A 17,159-nucleotide genomic window follows, 5' to 3' on the forward strand; every position below is an offset into this window, starting at 1 on the left:
GGCTATGACTTTCACTGTGGAAAATGCTTTCGTTGGGAGGATAATAGGTAGGTTTATAAAGCAGTAATTCAAATATAAACGCCATGTTGGGAGTTTTAGCTAAATTCCGTTTGACTTAGCTAGCGTTAGCTGAGCGGAAGTTAGCAGGCTAGTTAGCTTGTTTATGAGCAGTTAGCTAGTTAGCTTGTTTATGAGGTCCACATGGTTTGATGGTTTAAGGTTTATCCTCATTTTGACATGTTTTATTAATAGCTAAGTGTGTGGGAATGACCTTTACATTAATGTAGCTTATGTTCCTCAGTGATGTGTACAGATTTTGGATGTATTCTTAATACTTTTAATCCTGTTTAAAGGTCGAGGAGGAGCCAAAATTCGTGAACTTGAAGAGAGCACCGGTGCCAGGATAAAGGTAATTTGACTGTCTGTTTGAAACTAGTGATATTATGTAGAGCATCCATGATTACGTGGCCAAAAATAGTGTGCACTTACATTTTAAACTGTCGGTATACTGTTTAATAACTAATTAAATTAAATTAGGTAAACTAATATCAACAGTTGGCTGTGATTGTTAATGACAGAACTCATATCTGTTATCACAACTGTTAACTTTACTAATCCACCAATGAATACTTGTAAATATCTGCTTTGGTTGCAATGTTTCTACACAGACATTTTATTTATTCCAACTCTTACTTCTATATAATTTTTCGTCTCTCAGTGGAATCATATTGTGAAAGCATGACAACACAATTGAGTCATCTTTGATAATAAATACTAACTAAATATTAAACTATTACCGTAATCTATTTGCTCTACTTGTGTGCATGTAGACATAGTCGGTGTATAGCTGGAAATGTGTATATTTTTCTCTATAATGTGACTTGAAGCTGTTCATATAGCCCTAAAGTTCTCAATGAAAGCTACCATGAGGAACTTGTAAACATGTAAAAGCGGAAGTGTGTCCAAGTACCAGAGTCCCTTCAGAAATCCTCATTTTTACTGCAGCAGGGTCTTTATGTATGTCACAAAGAGGCTGTTTCATAACCAGGTAAAAGTTCCTCACAATAACTTTAAATGAGAAAATACTTTTCATTTGTCTTTTAGTTAATTCACACAGGAGTTTACAAAACAATAGACTCTACCATGTGGTTATATCCTGTAGACTATTTATTTATTTATTTATTTATTGTAAATTTTATTTACCCCTACGCTCATCACTCATCCCTACATGACACATACACAGAAAATCATCTTTCTTTTATCAGGCAAAACCCTCTTTAGTTAAATTACAGCCAAGTCCAAGAGGAGAACAAAACCAGCATCATTCCAAAGGGGGTCAGGGCCAATTCAAGAGGATGTAAACTGACAATTGACTACATAGATTTAAAGTTTCCTAAAAGAACACCAGAAATGCAGATCAAGCTGTAAATCATCTTCAGAATTCAACTAATGGAACTATTGTCAGAGCATGTATAGGATGTCAGTTTTCCCTCTTCCTTTGTTTGTTTCTCCAGATAAACAACGGCGACTCTGAAGGTGAGGTGGTCCTCTTTGGACCCTCTGCCGCCCAGCAGAAGGCCAAAGAGATGATTGAAGAAATGTTGGCAGATCGCGACTTCCGACCTCGCAACGGTACAAAGTCATTTCTCCAGAAATAGTGGTTTGATTCCTGCCGTATGTTAAAGGATTTTTTTGATCGTTGTTTTTTTTTTGCAGGGCCACGCTGATTAATAGGCATAATTCAGAATAAGTTGTGGCAACATGAAGTACCTTCTTCTTCTAAGCAACAACTGCTTGATATTCTCAATTATATCCTTCAGTTGACACTTCCTCTACCCTCCTAAGTGCCTGTTTTGGTACCCGTACTTATTGGTAACACCACTGTTGTGCGGTTTATAAATGAAAATGTATCTCCTGCATCGATCTGTTTCTCAGGTCCTGGTTGGGCGGGAGACAATGGAGGAGGAGCTAGTGGTGGAGGCTATAGAGGAGGAGGCTACAGAGGGGGAGATCGTGGAGGAGGAGCTAGTGGAGGAGGCTACAGAGGGGGAGATCGTGGAGGAGGCTACAGAGGAGGAGCTAGTGGAGGACGCTACCGAGGGGAAGCAGACGAAGGAGGCTACGGAGGTGGTGGTGGAGGAGGTGAAGGAGATGGTGGAGGAGTAAAAGAACGCTCTGTCTGGTCCACTGAAGAACTTCATGCTTCGGCGATAACCCCGGCTCCTCCGTCCATCGACTGGAAAGACATCCGGGAGAACAAGGACAAGTATCAAGAGCTCAAGTGGAAAGGTGAAGACTCGTATATTGTTACTACTCTACGTACACTGAAGTCCACAAGTACTAGAGATGTGATGTGTGTTCGCCTCTTATTCTAACAATTTCTGTAATATTTTTAACTTCTTTCAGACCTGCCGCCCTTGAAGAAGAACTTTTACACTGAGGCAGAGAGCGTATCCGTGCTCACAGCAGAGGAAGTCAGTGAATGGAGGTAAATGTGCCAAGTGTTACCTTGTATTTTACAATGCTAAACATCTGTACTACTACAGTAGTAGAGAGAGCAGAGTCGAATACCATAACTCTTAAGGGTGTTATTGACAGGCACACTTTCCCAATAGGTGTTTGTCTGCATTGTTTTCCATTACAGCCTCAGACCAGTAGGTGGCACCATTTGTCCACCTCTTCACGTGTTATCTGAGCAGGTCCGACTGCAGTAAACTGTTTACACATCGGTCATGTAGATGCTTGCAAGCCTAAATTAGTCTCAATCTTCAGGGCCTCATAATCGGGGTGATTGAGCGTTGCTGGTGAATACTGGAAAAGTATTTGACGACATAGATTTAGTGGGAAAAATCAGGTTGTGCGGGCAGCACAGATAACATTTTTAAAACTAGCACTCTGTCTCTGGGTCAATATCTTTTACAAATTATTGTTCATTACATTTATTTCCCATTGAAAAAAGTTAAGCTTTTGAAATTGAAAGAATATTATTTGTCAAACTTGTGCAAGAATAGAAACAACCAATAACACATAATTCATTTTCATGTGGCGTTTGGACCAGATGTGGTTTTGTTAAACAAGCCGCACTAAACGCACTGCGTATTCCTCTTTGTCTACAACTGCGGTGTGGTTTGGTATCAAACCACCCTCGACCTGTTCAACTGCTTCCACAACGTTCTTGTTTGCATTGTATTTTTCCACAGGAAGGAGAACAACGATATCTTTGTGGACGACCTGAAGGAGGAGGGGGAGAAGCGGCCCGTTCCAAATCCATGCCGTACCTTCCTGGAGGCCTTCGAGCTTTATCCAGAGATCATGGAGAATATAGAATGCGTTGGTTTTGTCAAACCAACCCCCGTCCAGGTATGGGCCTGTAGTTTAGTCTGTCACTGGTCAAGCTTCTGAAGTATCAGCACAGTATTTTAGAATACTACCGCTGTAGTGACCTGCCTCAGTACTCGTAGCTGGTTATCCCCGGGATTTACAAAGACCCATATTTGGAAATACCCGTATTATCAGCAGCTGTAACAGGAAATACTGAACCTTTTTAAAATGATTATTCCATGGTTATAGTCTCCCCGAAAAAAGCAGAAATGAAAGGAAATCTTTGACACAATATGTGGAGAGCTGAGCAAACATGTTTATTTCATTCATACTTTTTGCACATAAATGAGATGCTGTTGAACTCTTTGACTACAGCGGGAAACACTGAATAATTCAACTAAACAGAGTAATGAGACGCCACCATAGAAGGTCTACTATCCGTCCTGATATGAGACTAGATATCGTAATATGCTCTTCTCTTAGTTGCCTTTACCTAATTAGTCATATATCCACATTACTGATGATTTAAAATATTGTGATATTTGACTTTGTCAGTATCGCCCTAACGTATGTACTTGCCAAAGACTGTTGTTTTCCAATAAGTGTAGTACAGACTGTTCTCTTTCTTTACACCTCTCTCTTCCATTTAGTACATTTGTTTTTCTATGAAACATAAAGACATGGTCAGAGATTAGAATTGAATCCATCCTGTACCATAGAATCCAATGGGTTGCTGCTACAGAAGCCAGATATCTTTAAAACATTCAGACATGTTTTTATATCTTAGAACCAAACACAGGAGTCCCAGTAGATCAGTGTACATGTACAGGTGTGTTCTGGGCTGGTGTTTCCGTGGTTTTCCAGAGGCTCTTAGGCTGCAGATGCTCGCTGTGTGCGTGAGCTGCAAGAGGAAATGAAACGGCATCATCTCTCGCTCTCTGATTTCACTTTCGTTTCGCAGTAAGAGGCTCAGTCAAATGGGATCCATCATCGCTGGCTTGTGGTTTTGAATAAGCTTGTTGCACAACCCGCTCTGTATAATGCAGATGATTGCCAAACCTGCTGTTATCCTGTGGTAGATGTTAATCGGATGTACTGCCGCACCCTCTTCTTTGGTCCGCCCTGCGTTTTATAATAATACTGGTATGTGTGCCATTTGCTTGAGTCTCAATAGAAACTGTTGTGGTGTCTCAGGGCAGTCATTTCAGCCCCCATCTGTCTCTGATGCCCTTCTGAAAATTAAAGCTATTAATGATAATATCACCTTTAACCATTAAGTTGAATGTTATTATATCTGTGGACTCTTAGTCTTACACCAGTAGTGTATTTATATATATATATATATGTATTTGTGTGTGTGTGTATGTATGTGTGTATATACAGTTGTGTGAAAAAGTGTTTGCCCCCTTCCTGATTTCTTATTTTTTTGCATGTTTGTCACACTTAAATGTTTCAGATCAAACAAATTTAAATATTAGACAAAGATAACACAAGTAAACACAAAATGCAGTTTTTGAATGGTTTTTATTATTAAGGGGGGAAAAAAATCCAAACCTACATGGCCCTGTGTGAAAAAGTGATTGCCCCCTAAACCTAATAACTGGTTGGGCCACCCTTAGCAGCAACAACTGCAATCAAGCGTTTGCAATAACTGGCAATGAGTCTTTTACAGCGCTGTAGAGGAATTTTGGCCCACTCATCTTTGCAGAATTGTTGTAATTCAGCCACATTGGAGGGTTTTCGAGCATGAACCGCCTTTTCAAGGTCATGCCACAGCATCTCAATCGGATTCAGGTCGGGACTTTGACTAGGCCACTCCAAAGTCTTCATTTTGTTTTTCTTAAGCCATTCAGAGGTGGACTTGCTGGTGTGTTTTGGATCATTGTCCTGCTGCAGAACCCAAGTGAGCTTCAGCTTGAGGTCACGAACAGATGGCCGGACATTCTCCTTCAGGATTTTTTGGTAGACAGCAGAATTCATGGTTCCATTTACCACAGCAAGTCTTCCAGGTCCTGAAGCAGCAAAACAGCCCCAGACCATCACACTACCACCACCATATTTTACTGTTGGTATGATGTTCCTTTTCTGAAATGCCGTGTTACTTTTACGCCAGATGTAATGGGACATACACCTTCCAAAAAGTTCAACTTTTGTCTCGTCAGTCCACAGAGTATTTTCCCAAAAGTCTTGGGGATCATCAAGATGTTTTCTGGCAAAACTGAGACGAGCCTTTATGTTCTTTTTGCTCAGCAGTGGTTTTCGTCTTGGAACTCTGCCATGCAGGCCATTTTTGCCCGGTCTCTTTCTTATGGTGGAGTCATGAACACTGACCTTAATTGAGGCAAGTGAGGCCTGCAGTTCTTTGGATGTTGTTCTGGGGTCTTTTGTGACCTCTTGGATGAGTCGTCGCTGCGCTCTTGGGGTAATTTTGGTCGGCCGGCCACTCCTGGGAAGGTTCACCACTGTTCCATGTTTTCGCCATTTGTGGATCATGGCTCTCACTGTGGTTCGCTGGAGTCCCAAAGCTTTAGAAATGGCTTTGTAACCTTTTCCAGACTGATAGATCTCAATTACTTTGTTTGTCATTTGTTCCTGAATTTCTTTGGATCGCAGCATGATGTCTAGCTTTTGAGGATCTTTTGGTCTACCTCACTTTGTCAGGCAGGTCCTATTTAAGTGATTTCTTGATTGAGAACAGGTGTGGCAGTAATCAGGCCTGGGTGTGGCTAGAGAAATTGAACTCAGCTTTCCAAAGATGTGATAAACCACAGTTAATTTATGTTTTAACGGGGGGGGGGGCAAATCACTTTTTCACACAGGGCCATGTAGGTTTGGATTTTTTTTCCCTTAATAATAAAAACCTTCATTTAAAAACTGCATTTTGTGTTTACTTGTGTTATCTTTGTCTTATATTTAAATTTGTTTGATGATCTGAAACATTTAAGTGTGACAAACATGCAAAAAAATCAGGAAGGGGGCAAACACTTTTTCACACAACTGTGTGTGTGTGTGTATGTGTGTATGTGTGTGTGTGTGTGTGTATGTGTGTGTGTGTGTGTGTATGTGTGTATATGTATGTGTGTATATGTATGTGTGTATATGTGTGTGTATGTGTGTATATGTATGTGTGTATATGTATGTGTGTATATGTGTGTGTGTATATGTGTGTGTGTGTGTATATGTGTGTGTGTGTGTATATGTGTGTGTATGTGTATGTGTGTGTATGTGTGTATATGTATGTGTATATGTGTGTGTATGTATATATGTGTGTGTGTATGTGTGTGTGTATGTGTATATATATATATGTACATACATATACATATACGTTGTTGCATCACTCCCAAGAAGACTCATGGCTGTACTAGCTCAAAAGGGTGCTTCTACTCAATACTGAGCAAAGGGTCTGAATACTTATGACCATGTGATATTTCAGTTTTTCTTTTTTAATAAATTTGCAAAAATCTCTACATTTGTTTTTTTCTGTCAAGATGGGGTGCTGAGTGTACATTAATGAGAAATAAAATGAACTTTTTTGATTTTAGCAAATGGCTGCAATGAAACAAAGAGTGAAAAATTTAAAGGTGTGTGTGTGTGTGTGTATTTGGTTCTAAATGTACAATGGTGCTTTTTGTTGGTTCCTCACCAGTCTCAGGCGTGGCCGGTGTCTCTGAGTGGAGAGGACGTGATCGCCATCGCTCAGACTGGAACAGGGAAGACTCTGGCTTACCTGCTGCCCGGGTTCATCCACATGGACGGACAGCCTGTGTGAGCACAGCACCTTTCTTTCTCCTCAGCTTAGCCTCTTGATCTTTTCTTTAAGCAGCAATGTTGACATTGAAACTACTCTTTTCTCCTTTTTAGGCCTAAAGCCAAGCGCGGTGGTCCAGGCATGTTGGTGCTGACGCCCACCAGAGAGCTCGCCCTGCAGATCGAAACCGAGTGCAGCAAGTATCGCTATAAGGGCTACAAAAGGTCCAGCAGTCTTATATATCATCACAAGTCACAAAGGATGAGCTTAGCATATTAATATAATTCATATTTCTTTGACATGACCGTGGCGGTTCCCTCCTCTCTGTCTTTTTATCTCAGTGTCTGTATCTACGGCGGAGGAGACAGGAGAGCTCAGATCGCTCTGGTGAAGAGCGGCGTGGACATCGTGATCGCCACACCGGGCCGGCTGAACGATCTGCAGATGAACGAGCTCATCAATCTGCAGTCCATCACCTACTTGGTGAGCCGCTTGTGTCCGTGCATCTCAGTGAAATTCTTCAGGTGTAAAGTGTCTTTGACACGAATGGATTTGGGCCTTTAGGCGTGAGCACAAACAGACCGGTACCGATAGGTTGCATCCAATAACTCTGATCGTTGTGAAAAGGTGTTGGACGAGGCGGACCGGATGCTAGACATGGGCTTTGAACCCCAGATTATGAAGATTCTCCTGGACATCCGGCCGGACCGACAGACCGTTATGACCAGGTACAAACACACGGAGCACCTTAAACAAATGTAATGAACAGGACGGCAGGACACGAGTACTGATGCAGCTCCCTCTGCAAAGCATGAAAACCTTAATAAACTCTATGAATCTCATCATGTCTTACAGAAGTATTATGGAGATTTACTTTGACATGTTGTTGAGATTGAGCTTTCTCTTCCTTCTTAAACTCCCATGATTCAGTGCCACGTGGCCCACCGGTGTGAGACGATTAGCCAAATCCTATCTGAAGAATCCCATGATGGTGTATGTGGGCACTCTGGACTTGGCGGTAAGTGGAGACGAACGCAGTCAAACCATTTATCTGTTGTGTCGACTGTGTACTTTAATCTTTTGATGTTCCTGTGTTTCTCAGGCCGTTAACACGGTGCAGCAGACCGTGCTGCTCGTCCACGAAGACGAGAAGAAGTCCTACGTGTTTGACTTCATCAGAAACATGCAGCCTCTGGATAAAGTCCTCGTCTTTGTGGGCAAGAAGCTTGTGTGAGTAGGAATCAGTCGCTAACGTCTGCCTCGTGAACGAGGGAGTAAATTGTTGCTTCTAGCTGCTGCCCACAGTTCCTGGTAAATACTGGCATTAACCACACACACTATCTACTTCCTGTGTGCATGTCTGTGCTCTCTCAGGGCCGACGACCTGTCCAGCGACATGTGTCTGCAGGGTCTGGCTGTGCAGAGTCTTCATGGTGACCGTGAGCAGTGTGACCGTGAGGAGGCCCTCAAGGACTTTAAAGACAGTACGTTACAGAGGGAGAAGTGTTGAAAATAGACTCGGACTGAAACTTAAATATGTTGGTATTTAGCTGGTGATCTTGAAGTCGATGAGGCTTAATTTGAACGGAGAATAACCGTTTAATCTTTTTCCAGGCCGAGTTCGTATCCTGGTTGCCACAGACTTGGCGTCTCGAGGGTTGGACGTCATCGACATAACTCACGTCTTTAACTACGACTTCCCGCGAAACATAGAGGAGTACGTCCACCGCGTGGGCCGCACTGGCCGAGCAGGGTAAGAGTGTTTACACTTTATTGTGCAGTCACATGATTGTAACTCACTGCCGGTCTCTGGCTGCTCCTGAGTATTTAGTAGTTAATGTCGATGCATTTATGTGCCAGACGCTCAGGTGCTTCTATTACCCTGATAACAAGAGAGAACTGGAGAATGGCCCCGGAGCTTATTCACATCCTGGAGCGAGCAGGACAGGTCAGTGTTAGTTATTATTTTCACCACACATACAATGTGTGTGACAGAAAGTTTGTTAAAAATATGTGAAATGTTGTATTTGCAGCCTGAAAGCATGTGTGACAGCATGGTATTTACATTTATCAAGTTTTTAAAGTGTATTTTAATAAAATATCCAGTGAACCGTCGTAACCTGCATGAAATCTTTGTGAATCCTGTTGCAGGAGGTCCCAGAGGAGCTGGTGCTCATGGCAGAGAGATACGAGAAGCACAAGAGGGAGAAGGACTTGGGTGCTCCAAGAGGACCAGGGGGAGGATATGGGAGGAGAGATGGAGGATGGGGGAGGAGAGATGGAGGAGGATGGGGGAGGCGAGATGGTGGAGGCAGAGATCAAAGTGATAACTGGGCCTTCTAATGCATGATTGTCCATGTAAGTCCACACATGAACACGAACGCTAGACATCAAACATTCAGTCAGAAATTGATTGATTTTTGATAGAATGCCCGAGTAATGAATTTAATAATTGAGGACTAATCTTGATTTTATGTTATTTCTCTCAACAGGCTGAAGCAGAATCTGATGCCTGTGTTGTGATTTGTTTTGAATGTACATTATGTATTTTCTTTGATTTGAAACCGTGGTTCGTTTGTGTTTTTGCTGGATTATCAATGAGGCCGTTACTCCTCATTATGTTGCGCTCCTGTTTTAAAAAATGTTTAAAATGCACAAATTTGACACTTTCTTCTGTCTGTAAACTCACCGACCACATTTTGTTTATTTAATGCAGACGTAAAACCTGTATAATAAATTCTTTTTTTTTTTTTTTAAAGAGACGTGACGCGGTGTATTTTATTGAAACTTATGATACGTTAATCATTAAATCTGCACCGTCACAATAATGGGAAACGTTTACCTAGAAGACGCCAAAGGTAAATGTTTTATAATTATCATTCACTAAAAGGCAAACAGTCAATTATTTGAACGGGAATTATTGGACAGGAAGTGATTCCCCAGATTAAGTCCAAGTCGTCTACAGTGAGCAGGAAATCAAAGGAGCACCGCTGCAGTTTCTGGTAAACCATAAACTATTTCACAATCCTTTGTGATGAATGCAGAAGTGTTGAACAGTGATTCATCACTGTGATGATGAAACAATCTGTCAGCACTTCTGACGACGAAGCCGGGTAGTCGAGAACAACAAATGTGGACATACTATGACATATCACTGTTTCCACATGCTAGAGGTAGAAAAAACTATGTATAGTAGTATTGTATACATTAAAACTTATCACACCCCTAGACAGACAGAAATGGACCTGACAAGTTCATAAAGTAACAAATTTATTTATTTAAAAAGTAGAACAATTGTGAAAGCTTGTAATCCGTCATGTGGGCATGCATGTATTGGATGTGTCGTGCAAAAAATGTAAAAGACAGTTGTGACCACGTTGGAAGAGAGGGACACTTCATGGGTAGGTGGTAAAAACCGGACTGCACAGGAGTGGCTGAGTAACCAGATGGAGCTCTGGATCCTGCAACACAAATGTTATGTAAAACTGCCATTGTGTTATTTGTCACAGTATAATATGACATTAAAGGAGTTTGTTCTGTTGACATGTGATTGTATGAAAAAAGTTGATCTAGCCAATAAAAACATGTTACCATCATATATTATTTTGGAAATGTTATTAAAAGAATCATATGTCGCGTATCAAAAGTAATAAAGTCATAGCATGTTGAATAAGTCATCACATAAGATGACTTGTATCAACAAACTTAAATATGCCTTTTTTGACATGCTATACTATGACTCTTTGAATCAATGTTTTGACATATAAATTATGTATAAATGATATTTTGATTATGCTCTCTTATTGAACGATTACCCTGAGTTTAGTTATCACTTGAAAATGGGAAATCCGTTTTCACGTTCCTCCCTGATACGTTGAGCCAGACTTTTGCACTTCTTCAGACCGGGACCAGAGAGCAGGTTCTGAGTCGGGATGAAGAAGTTGTGGAGAACACCTCTTTCCAGATGTTCCACGAAGTCCTCCAGGAGAAGCAGGAAACAGCGGCTCAGACTCGAGGCCCTCCAGTCGGCGTCCTTGGTTCTGGAGCAGCAAGCGTGTAACAGCGTGGTCTTAACGTGGTACGAGCAGAACTTAGTCAAAGAAGAGTCCTTCTCCTTCAAGAGACTGAGAAGATGCTTCAGGAGCTTCAGACAGTCCTTCCTGTTTGTAAAGACAAAAGAAACTTTGAGGTAACTTTATTTCAAGATGGCTTGAGGAGTTGAGTTTGTTAAAACATCTGTAACCTGCAGCAGCGTTCTCCTTCTCTCTCGCAGCACGTCTTCTCCGACCCGTGATTCATCAGCATGGCCTTCTCAACGTGTGAGAACGAAACCCGCCAAACATCTGCCAAAAACACCCAGAGGGGAACTTGAAGCTTCGCTTTCTTTTTCCTAGATTTCATTCATAAAAAGGCCCCAAACAGTGTGTAACTAACTCACCTTTGGCCAGGACCCCGTCACACTCCACCGTACCCACGCCTTCGTATTTTGGGACGAGATAATACGGCAGTCGCTTGTATTGCTGCTTTACTTTGGTTCCCAGCCAGCCGTCTATTTTAATGCCTTCTTTGGTAAAAGCTGGCCAGCTGGATTGAACCACGATGCTGAGAACGATATCCAGTGAAATGGGGATTGGTTGATATTTTGTCATCAGGGTCACGGCGGGGCATCCTGTTTTCTTTTTTGTCACCTCCCATTCTGAAAGAACAAAGAAAGAAACAATTGAAATGTTGCATGAATTTATTTTTATAGACTAGTGTGAGAACCGCGGATTAATGACAGTTTACCATTAACCATCACAGTGTGAACTAAAGTTGTACTGGATCCTTGTAGACCAGCTGCTACAACCAAACATTAAAGGGATCTGTATCTGTTAATATCGATCATAACTGATTGGCGGCAAAAAAACATGATCATATATACATTATATATATATATATATATATATATATATATACACACATACATACATACATACATACATACATACATCTTTCTTTAGATCTTGTGACATATTGGTGTAATATTAGGGTAGTAGTAAATATAAACCGCATTGGACCAACCCAACACTGTGAAGAAGTTGCTCTACTCGCCTGTAAATTGCTTGACGGATTTCTTCACCTCGTCCCTGAACTCTTTGAGCATCTCACTGGCGGATAAAGTGCCGCCGGTTTTTTGGAATCTCTGCAGAGGACTCTTGCCTCGTTTTAACTCCACGCTGTAAAAAGCTCCATCGTCTCCGAACGGAGTAACGTTCACTCGGTCGACAGGAACCGGCAGCATGACGTCGAACTCATCGGGATTAGAAATCTGCATGCAAACAAATGATACAAATGACATCGTAGTTCAAAGTGCTCACATGCACCAAATACAGCGTCTGAAGAAGACTCACCTTTAGATTTTCATAGTAGCTTCCAGTACGTAGTGGCACTATTTCTTTGAAGCTCTGGCTTTTCTCTTTCAAATGAGCAACTATAGTTTTTACTATCCTATTGACGACCTCCGCCGCGTCCGATCTTTCGTTCCTTTTGATCTTCAGGTTCTCCAGAGTCCTGTGGAGGATGGAGAGCTCTCCCTCTCCACACCTGACGGGTGGTACACAAGCCTTCGGGGTTTCCTTTGGCGTCTCTGTGATGTGTCCTGGTGATCTGGCTTTGCCAACACATCCTTTTACTTTGATGATCTTTAGAGGATCCTTTGGTGTCTCCGGCTGCGTCTCTGTCATCTCCTCTGCAGCTTCTTCTGGGGATTTGTCCTTCTTCACAACACATCTTTTTACCTTTGTGGCCTTTAGAGGATCCTTTGGTGTCTCTGGCTGCGTCTTCCTTATATCCTCTGCAGCTTGTTCTGTCGTTTTTTTGGCTTTTGTGCAGCGTACAGGAGCCTTCGTGTTGTCAGTAGTTGCACTTTGCTGCTTGCTGATCTCCTCTATGACATGCTTTGTGGTCCTGTCTTGAAGTGGGCTCTCCTCAGCGTCTCTTGCCTTTTTCTGCGCTTTTGGTTTCCTTTCCTTTGTGGTGTCGTTCTGCCGAGACACTTCCTCAGGACTAGTTTTGCTGTTGGCAGACTTGGTGTCTGGACTCTTTGCCCTGCGTGTTCTCCCTCTGCCAGTCATGATGGTGCAGTGAGAGGAACGAAACTGATCCTTCAAGAGGTAAACTGAAAGAGTTTCTGACACGCCCCCCCGAAACACTCCACCCTTTTGAACATCTGGTTTGTAGGATCATGTGAGAATCTGTTTAAAGATCTAACTCCTTTGCCAATGGCTCCATCTTGTGGACACAAGTGTGTATTTAGTCTAACTCTTTCTCTGCCGCACACTAAGAAAAAAAAAAAAAAAAGACTAAAGACCATTTTGGTTGAAACATGTTTAATGTTGCAAAGAGGCTCATGCCATCTTACAGTAAGGTGCAGCAGCTTTTGCCAATTTAAGCTTTCCAGTGCAAGTGCAAAGTCAGCAAAACGCCAATCAAAGTGCTTTAAGGATCAACAGGCGGTCTTCTCAGAGTCCCTCAGGAGGGGGACAGATGTGGACCGTCTGTTTTAAGTGCTTTTTGTAGCTTAGACACATGAATCACTACTGATCTACTACTTGGAAGAACATGGTTTTTAACATCTTGCTCCTACAGAGCACCGTGGAGTTGCAAACAAACACTAAAAGCAGGACAACATGAACCACGTAAAAAGACACCAGTGACTCCAGAGGAGCTAGAGCGGCGATACGTCTCAGTACCTCTAAATGTTCAACGTCTCAATATCCATAACCACTGAAAAGGTATCTACACGAACTAAATCAACAGTGCACATTTAAAACTATCGGTTTGATATTACATCGTGACGTTAATGGTAATCTAACCACTGAGAATGGGAGTTGGGGGATGTTGCCTCAAAGGACTTTGAGATCTAAATGTCGTTCTTTCCTTCGAATGCTTTTGCGGTGCATTGTGATGATTAACCAGTCTTTGATTATCGAGGTGAAGCAGCCGATCGTTGGATGGAGTCGGACGGCCGATGTCCTGCCCTGGGAGACCTTGGGGTCGGCAGAGGAGCACAACATTCATTTGGTCCTCTGGGCCTTCTGGGCGGACTTGGTGACTTTACCGGTGGTGGAGACCTTCTTCTCCACGCCTTTGATCACGCCGACGGCCACCGTCTGACGCATGTCGCGCACCGCGAAGCGACCTGCAAGGTGGAGTAAAGAAGTTATATCTGGAGTCACAACGCCTTTGATGGAAGAAGGCGTGCTCTACACTCGGAAGAAGGCGTGCTCTACACTCGGAAGAAGGCGTGCTCTACACTCGGAAGAAGGCGTGCTCTACACTCGGAAGAAGGCATGCTCTACACTTGGAAGAAGGCATGCTCTACACTGGAACTCACCAAGTGGAGGGTACTCGGAGAAGCTCTCAACGCACATCGGCTTGCCTGGAACCATGTCCACGATGGCGGCGTCTCCGGACTTGAGGGATTTGGGATTGTCCTCCAGCTTCTTGCCGGAGCGCCGGTCGATCTTTTCCTTGAGCTCCGCAAACTTGCAGGCGATGTGAGCGGTGTGACAGTCGAGCACGGGAGCGTAGCCGGCACTGATCTGACCCGGGTGGTTGAGGATGATCACCTACGAAGAGGCAGAGAGACGAAGTGAGCGGCCCGTTAGAGGTTAGGACGGGTAACTCTTATCGATGCTCCAATTGGTTCTTTTTGATTATTTTGTGAGAAAAAAAAGACAATTAATTAAGAAAATAATCGACATTTCTTCATTATTCTTGTATGTAAACAAATGTTTCTTGAGCAGCAACACAAGAAGTTCCTAAATCTTTAGAACACATTCTCAGCTAAACAATGATCTCAGTGATTGTCTTCCATTGATTACTTTTACTGAATTGCAGCGTGAACAAATGTTCCTCAAGACTATAAATAGTTCTGAGAGAATCAGCTGGTTTAATCACGCTCATGTTTCATTTCTGTAAAAAGATCTTTTTTGCTACCTGAGCGGTGAAGTTGGCGGCTTCCTGCGGCGGGTCGTTCTTGCTGTCTCCGGCCACGTTGCCGCGGCGGATGTCCTTGACCGACACGTTCTTGACGTTGAAGCCCACGTTGTCGCCGGGCAGCGCCTCCGTCAGCGCCTCGTGGTGCATCTCCACCGACTTCACCTCCGTGGTCACGTTGACGGGCGCGAAGGTCACCACCATGCCGGGCTTCAGCACGCCCGTCTCCACACGGCCCACCGGCACCGTGCCGATACCTGAGAGCACGGAGAGGGTTCAGACGTTAAAGGGCGCTTCAACAACCCCCCCTCCTGTTATGGTTCATGTCTCCCTACGTGCCTCCTATCTTGTAGACGTCCTGCAGAGGCAGACGTAGAGCTTTGTCGGTCGGGCGGGTGGGCGGCTGGATGGCGTCCAGAGCCTCCAGCAGTGTGGTCCCTGAGGCGTTGCCTTCTTTCCTGTTGATCTTCCACCCTTTAAACCACGTCATCTAGCGACGAGAACATAGAAAACATTAGATTATTAAGGTAAATCATAATTTGTAATAAAATTGAGAATCTTTTGATTGAAGAATTTGAAAAGAAATGTGAAATTCATAAGCAATAAAAATACTAATATTTGCTGCTACAGCCGTCGCTTATGGTTGGCTAATGTTAGCTAGATATTGTAGTTTTCTGATATTACAATAAACTTTATTTGTATAGCACCTTTAACACAAGAACAGCAGCACAAATTGCTTCACGATGAAGGAAGATCGACGTAGAATGAACATAGAACAGGGAGGTGATTTATTAAACTTAAACAAACTGAAAGGTCGTGACTTCTTGTGCACAGTCTGCTACCTCGGCGTCTGTGGCCGGAAGCAACAATTTCTCAACATGCTGCGGGACACAAAGGCCTCAAACCCTGAACCATCAGAGATTTATCTGACTTCAAACAGCTTCAATAACAATATGAAGTGCTTGACATTTCATTTGTTGTTATGTTCCATCTTTAATCCTTTATGGTTCTGAGTGAATCCATTACGACACATGTGTCGTCCTCTTTGTTGACCTTTTTCCTTACGTCTCTGACTTCCACTAGTAACCCCGTGTTTAGTGTCACATTGCTTTGAATTGTGGGTAATTCCTTTGGGGCAAAGTCTGCAGAAATGCTGACTCACGTAAAGTGTTCATAAAAGGCTCAACATGAGCTCTGAGCTGCAGCTTCTCATCCCTCCTGGCCATGCAAATTACTATTCAAATGTTTAATTCTAATTCTTTACATCATTTGCATTAATGTTCCCCAGGAGCTCTACTCACATTGGGGCTGGGCTCCAGCATGTTGTCTCCGTTCCAGCCTGAAATGGGCACGAAGGCGACGGTGTCGGGGTTGTAGCCGATCTTCTTGATGTAGGTGCTCACTTCCTTCACGATCTCCTCGTAGCGCTTGTGGCTGTAGTTGGGCTCCGTGGAGTCCATCTTGTTGACGCCCACGATGAGCTGCTTCACCCCGAGGGTGTAGGCCAGCAGGGCGTGCTCGCGGGTCTGCCCGTTCTTGGAGATGCCGGCCTCGAACTCTCCGACGCCGGCCGCCACGATCAGCACGGCGCAGTCTGCCTGAAGATGAAAAACAACAAGTGTTTTTTGGACTTTGCGATGGTGAACGAGCCTTCTGCTGACTTACAGACGTTAATCTTTGCTACGCAGCATGTCATGGCCAATGAAGCTGATTGGTTTGAGATACACTCAAACTAATTGCTCCCAAATTTAAACCACTGAAAACAAATGAAACAAAACAAAGTCATACAACTAAAAACAATATTAAACACAAACAAAGCATTTAAATGATGACGTGACCGACCTGGGACGTCCCGGTGATCATGTTCTTGATGAAGTCCCGGTGACCCGGGGCGTCGATGATGGTCACGTAGTACCTGCTGGTCTCAAACTTCCACAGAGAGATGTCGATGGTGATGCCGCGCTCCCTCTCTGCCTTCAGCTTGTCCAGAACCCAGGCGTACTTAAAGGAGCCCTTACCCATCTGAGGGAGAGAAGAAGAAGAAGTTATAGATGTGTTGTTGGGTGATGGGTTTGTGGGACCTCTCTCACTCACTCACTCACTCACTCAC

At 43.2% G+C, this 17,159-nt stretch overlaps 3 protein-coding genes across 3 annotated transcripts in view; 1 reads left to right on the forward strand and 2 right to left on the reverse strand.

The window, feature by feature from the left end:
* Positions 1–4: 4 nt before the first annotated feature.
* Positions 5–11,920, forward strand: ddx43 (DEAD (Asp-Glu-Ala-Asp) box polypeptide 43). The gene is made up of 18 exons (XM_031879212.1): positions 5–47; positions 354–409; positions 1,515–1,632; positions 1,936–2,013; positions 2,140–2,289; positions 2,407–2,488; positions 3,201–3,360; positions 6,968–7,086; positions 7,183–7,293; positions 7,411–7,552; positions 7,697–7,797; positions 8,000–8,087; positions 8,172–8,299; positions 8,444–8,553; positions 8,684–8,822; positions 8,930–9,017; positions 9,221–9,427; positions 9,562–11,920. Exons 1-17 carry the CDS (start codon positions 5–7, stop codon positions 9,410–9,412), a joined length of 1,905 nt encoding a protein of 634 aa, XP_031735072.1. The 3' UTR covers positions 9,413–9,427; positions 9,562–11,920.
* cgasa (cyclic GMP-AMP synthase a) lies at positions 10,327–13,327 on the reverse strand. Its single transcript, XM_031879210.1, has 6 exons — positions 12,460–13,327; positions 12,161–12,377; positions 11,508–11,765; positions 11,313–11,412; positions 10,885–11,229; positions 10,327–10,530 (listed from the first exon to the last, which is right to left on the reverse strand). Exons 1-5 carry the CDS (start codon positions 13,180–13,182, stop codon positions 10,899–10,901), a joined length of 1,629 nt encoding a protein of 542 aa, XP_031735070.1. The 5' UTR covers positions 13,183–13,327; the 3' UTR covers positions 10,327–10,530; positions 10,885–10,898.
* A 93-nt stretch (positions 13,328–13,420) lies between these two features.
* Positions 13,421–17,159, reverse strand: part of eef1a1a (eukaryotic translation elongation factor 1 alpha 1a) — a 5,108-nt gene continuing 1,369 nt past the window's right edge. The window contains exons 3-8 of the mRNA XM_031879211.1: positions 16,892–17,071; positions 16,351–16,647; positions 15,389–15,539; positions 15,050–15,306; positions 14,445–14,679; positions 13,421–14,249 (exon numbers count right to left, since the gene is read on the reverse strand). Coding sequence (XP_031735071.1) covers positions 14,125–14,249; positions 14,445–14,679; positions 15,050–15,306; positions 15,389–15,539; positions 16,351–16,647; positions 16,892–17,071 — 1,245 coding nt within the window. The 3' untranslated portion in view covers positions 13,421–14,124. The remainder of the gene's footprint in view (positions 14,250–14,444; positions 14,680–15,049; positions 15,307–15,388; positions 15,540–16,350; positions 16,648–16,891; positions 17,072–17,159) is intronic.

Source organism: Anarrhichthys ocellatus, unplaced genomic scaffold (assembly GCF_004355925.1).
Source record: "Anarrhichthys ocellatus isolate YVR2014 unplaced genomic scaffold, GSC_Weel_1.0 scaffold236, whole genome shotgun sequence".
NCBI classification, from domain to species: Eukaryota; Metazoa; Chordata; class Actinopteri; order Perciformes; family Anarhichadidae; genus Anarrhichthys; species Anarrhichthys ocellatus.

Excerpts from the sequence above, each read along its gene's own strand:
- ddx43 (XM_031879212.1), top strand. The coding sequence starts at position 5 with ATGACTTTCACTGTGGAAAATGCTTTCGTTGGGAGGATAATAG. Across the intron at positions 7,087-7,182 it reads CACATGGACGGACAGCCTGT|GCCTAAAGCCAAGCGCGGTG; the intron begins GTGAGCACAGCA and ends TCTCCTTTTTAG. Across the intron at positions 7,294-7,410 it reads CGCTATAAGGGCTACAAAAG|TGTCTGTATCTACGGCGGAG; the intron begins GTCCAGCAGTCT and ends TTTTTATCTCAG.
- cgasa (XM_031879210.1), bottom strand. The coding sequence starts at position 13,182 with ATGACTGGCAGAGGGAGAACACGCAGGGCAAAGAGTCCAGACACCAAG. Across the intron at positions 12,378-12,459 it reads GCTACTATGAAAATCTAAAG|ATTTCTAATCCCGATGAGTT; the intron begins GTGAGTCTTCTT and ends GTTTGCATGCAG. Across the intron at positions 11,230-11,312 it reads GAAGGAGAACGCTGCTGCAG|GAAGGACTGTCTGAAGCTCC; the intron begins GTTACAGATGTT and ends CTTTACAAACAG.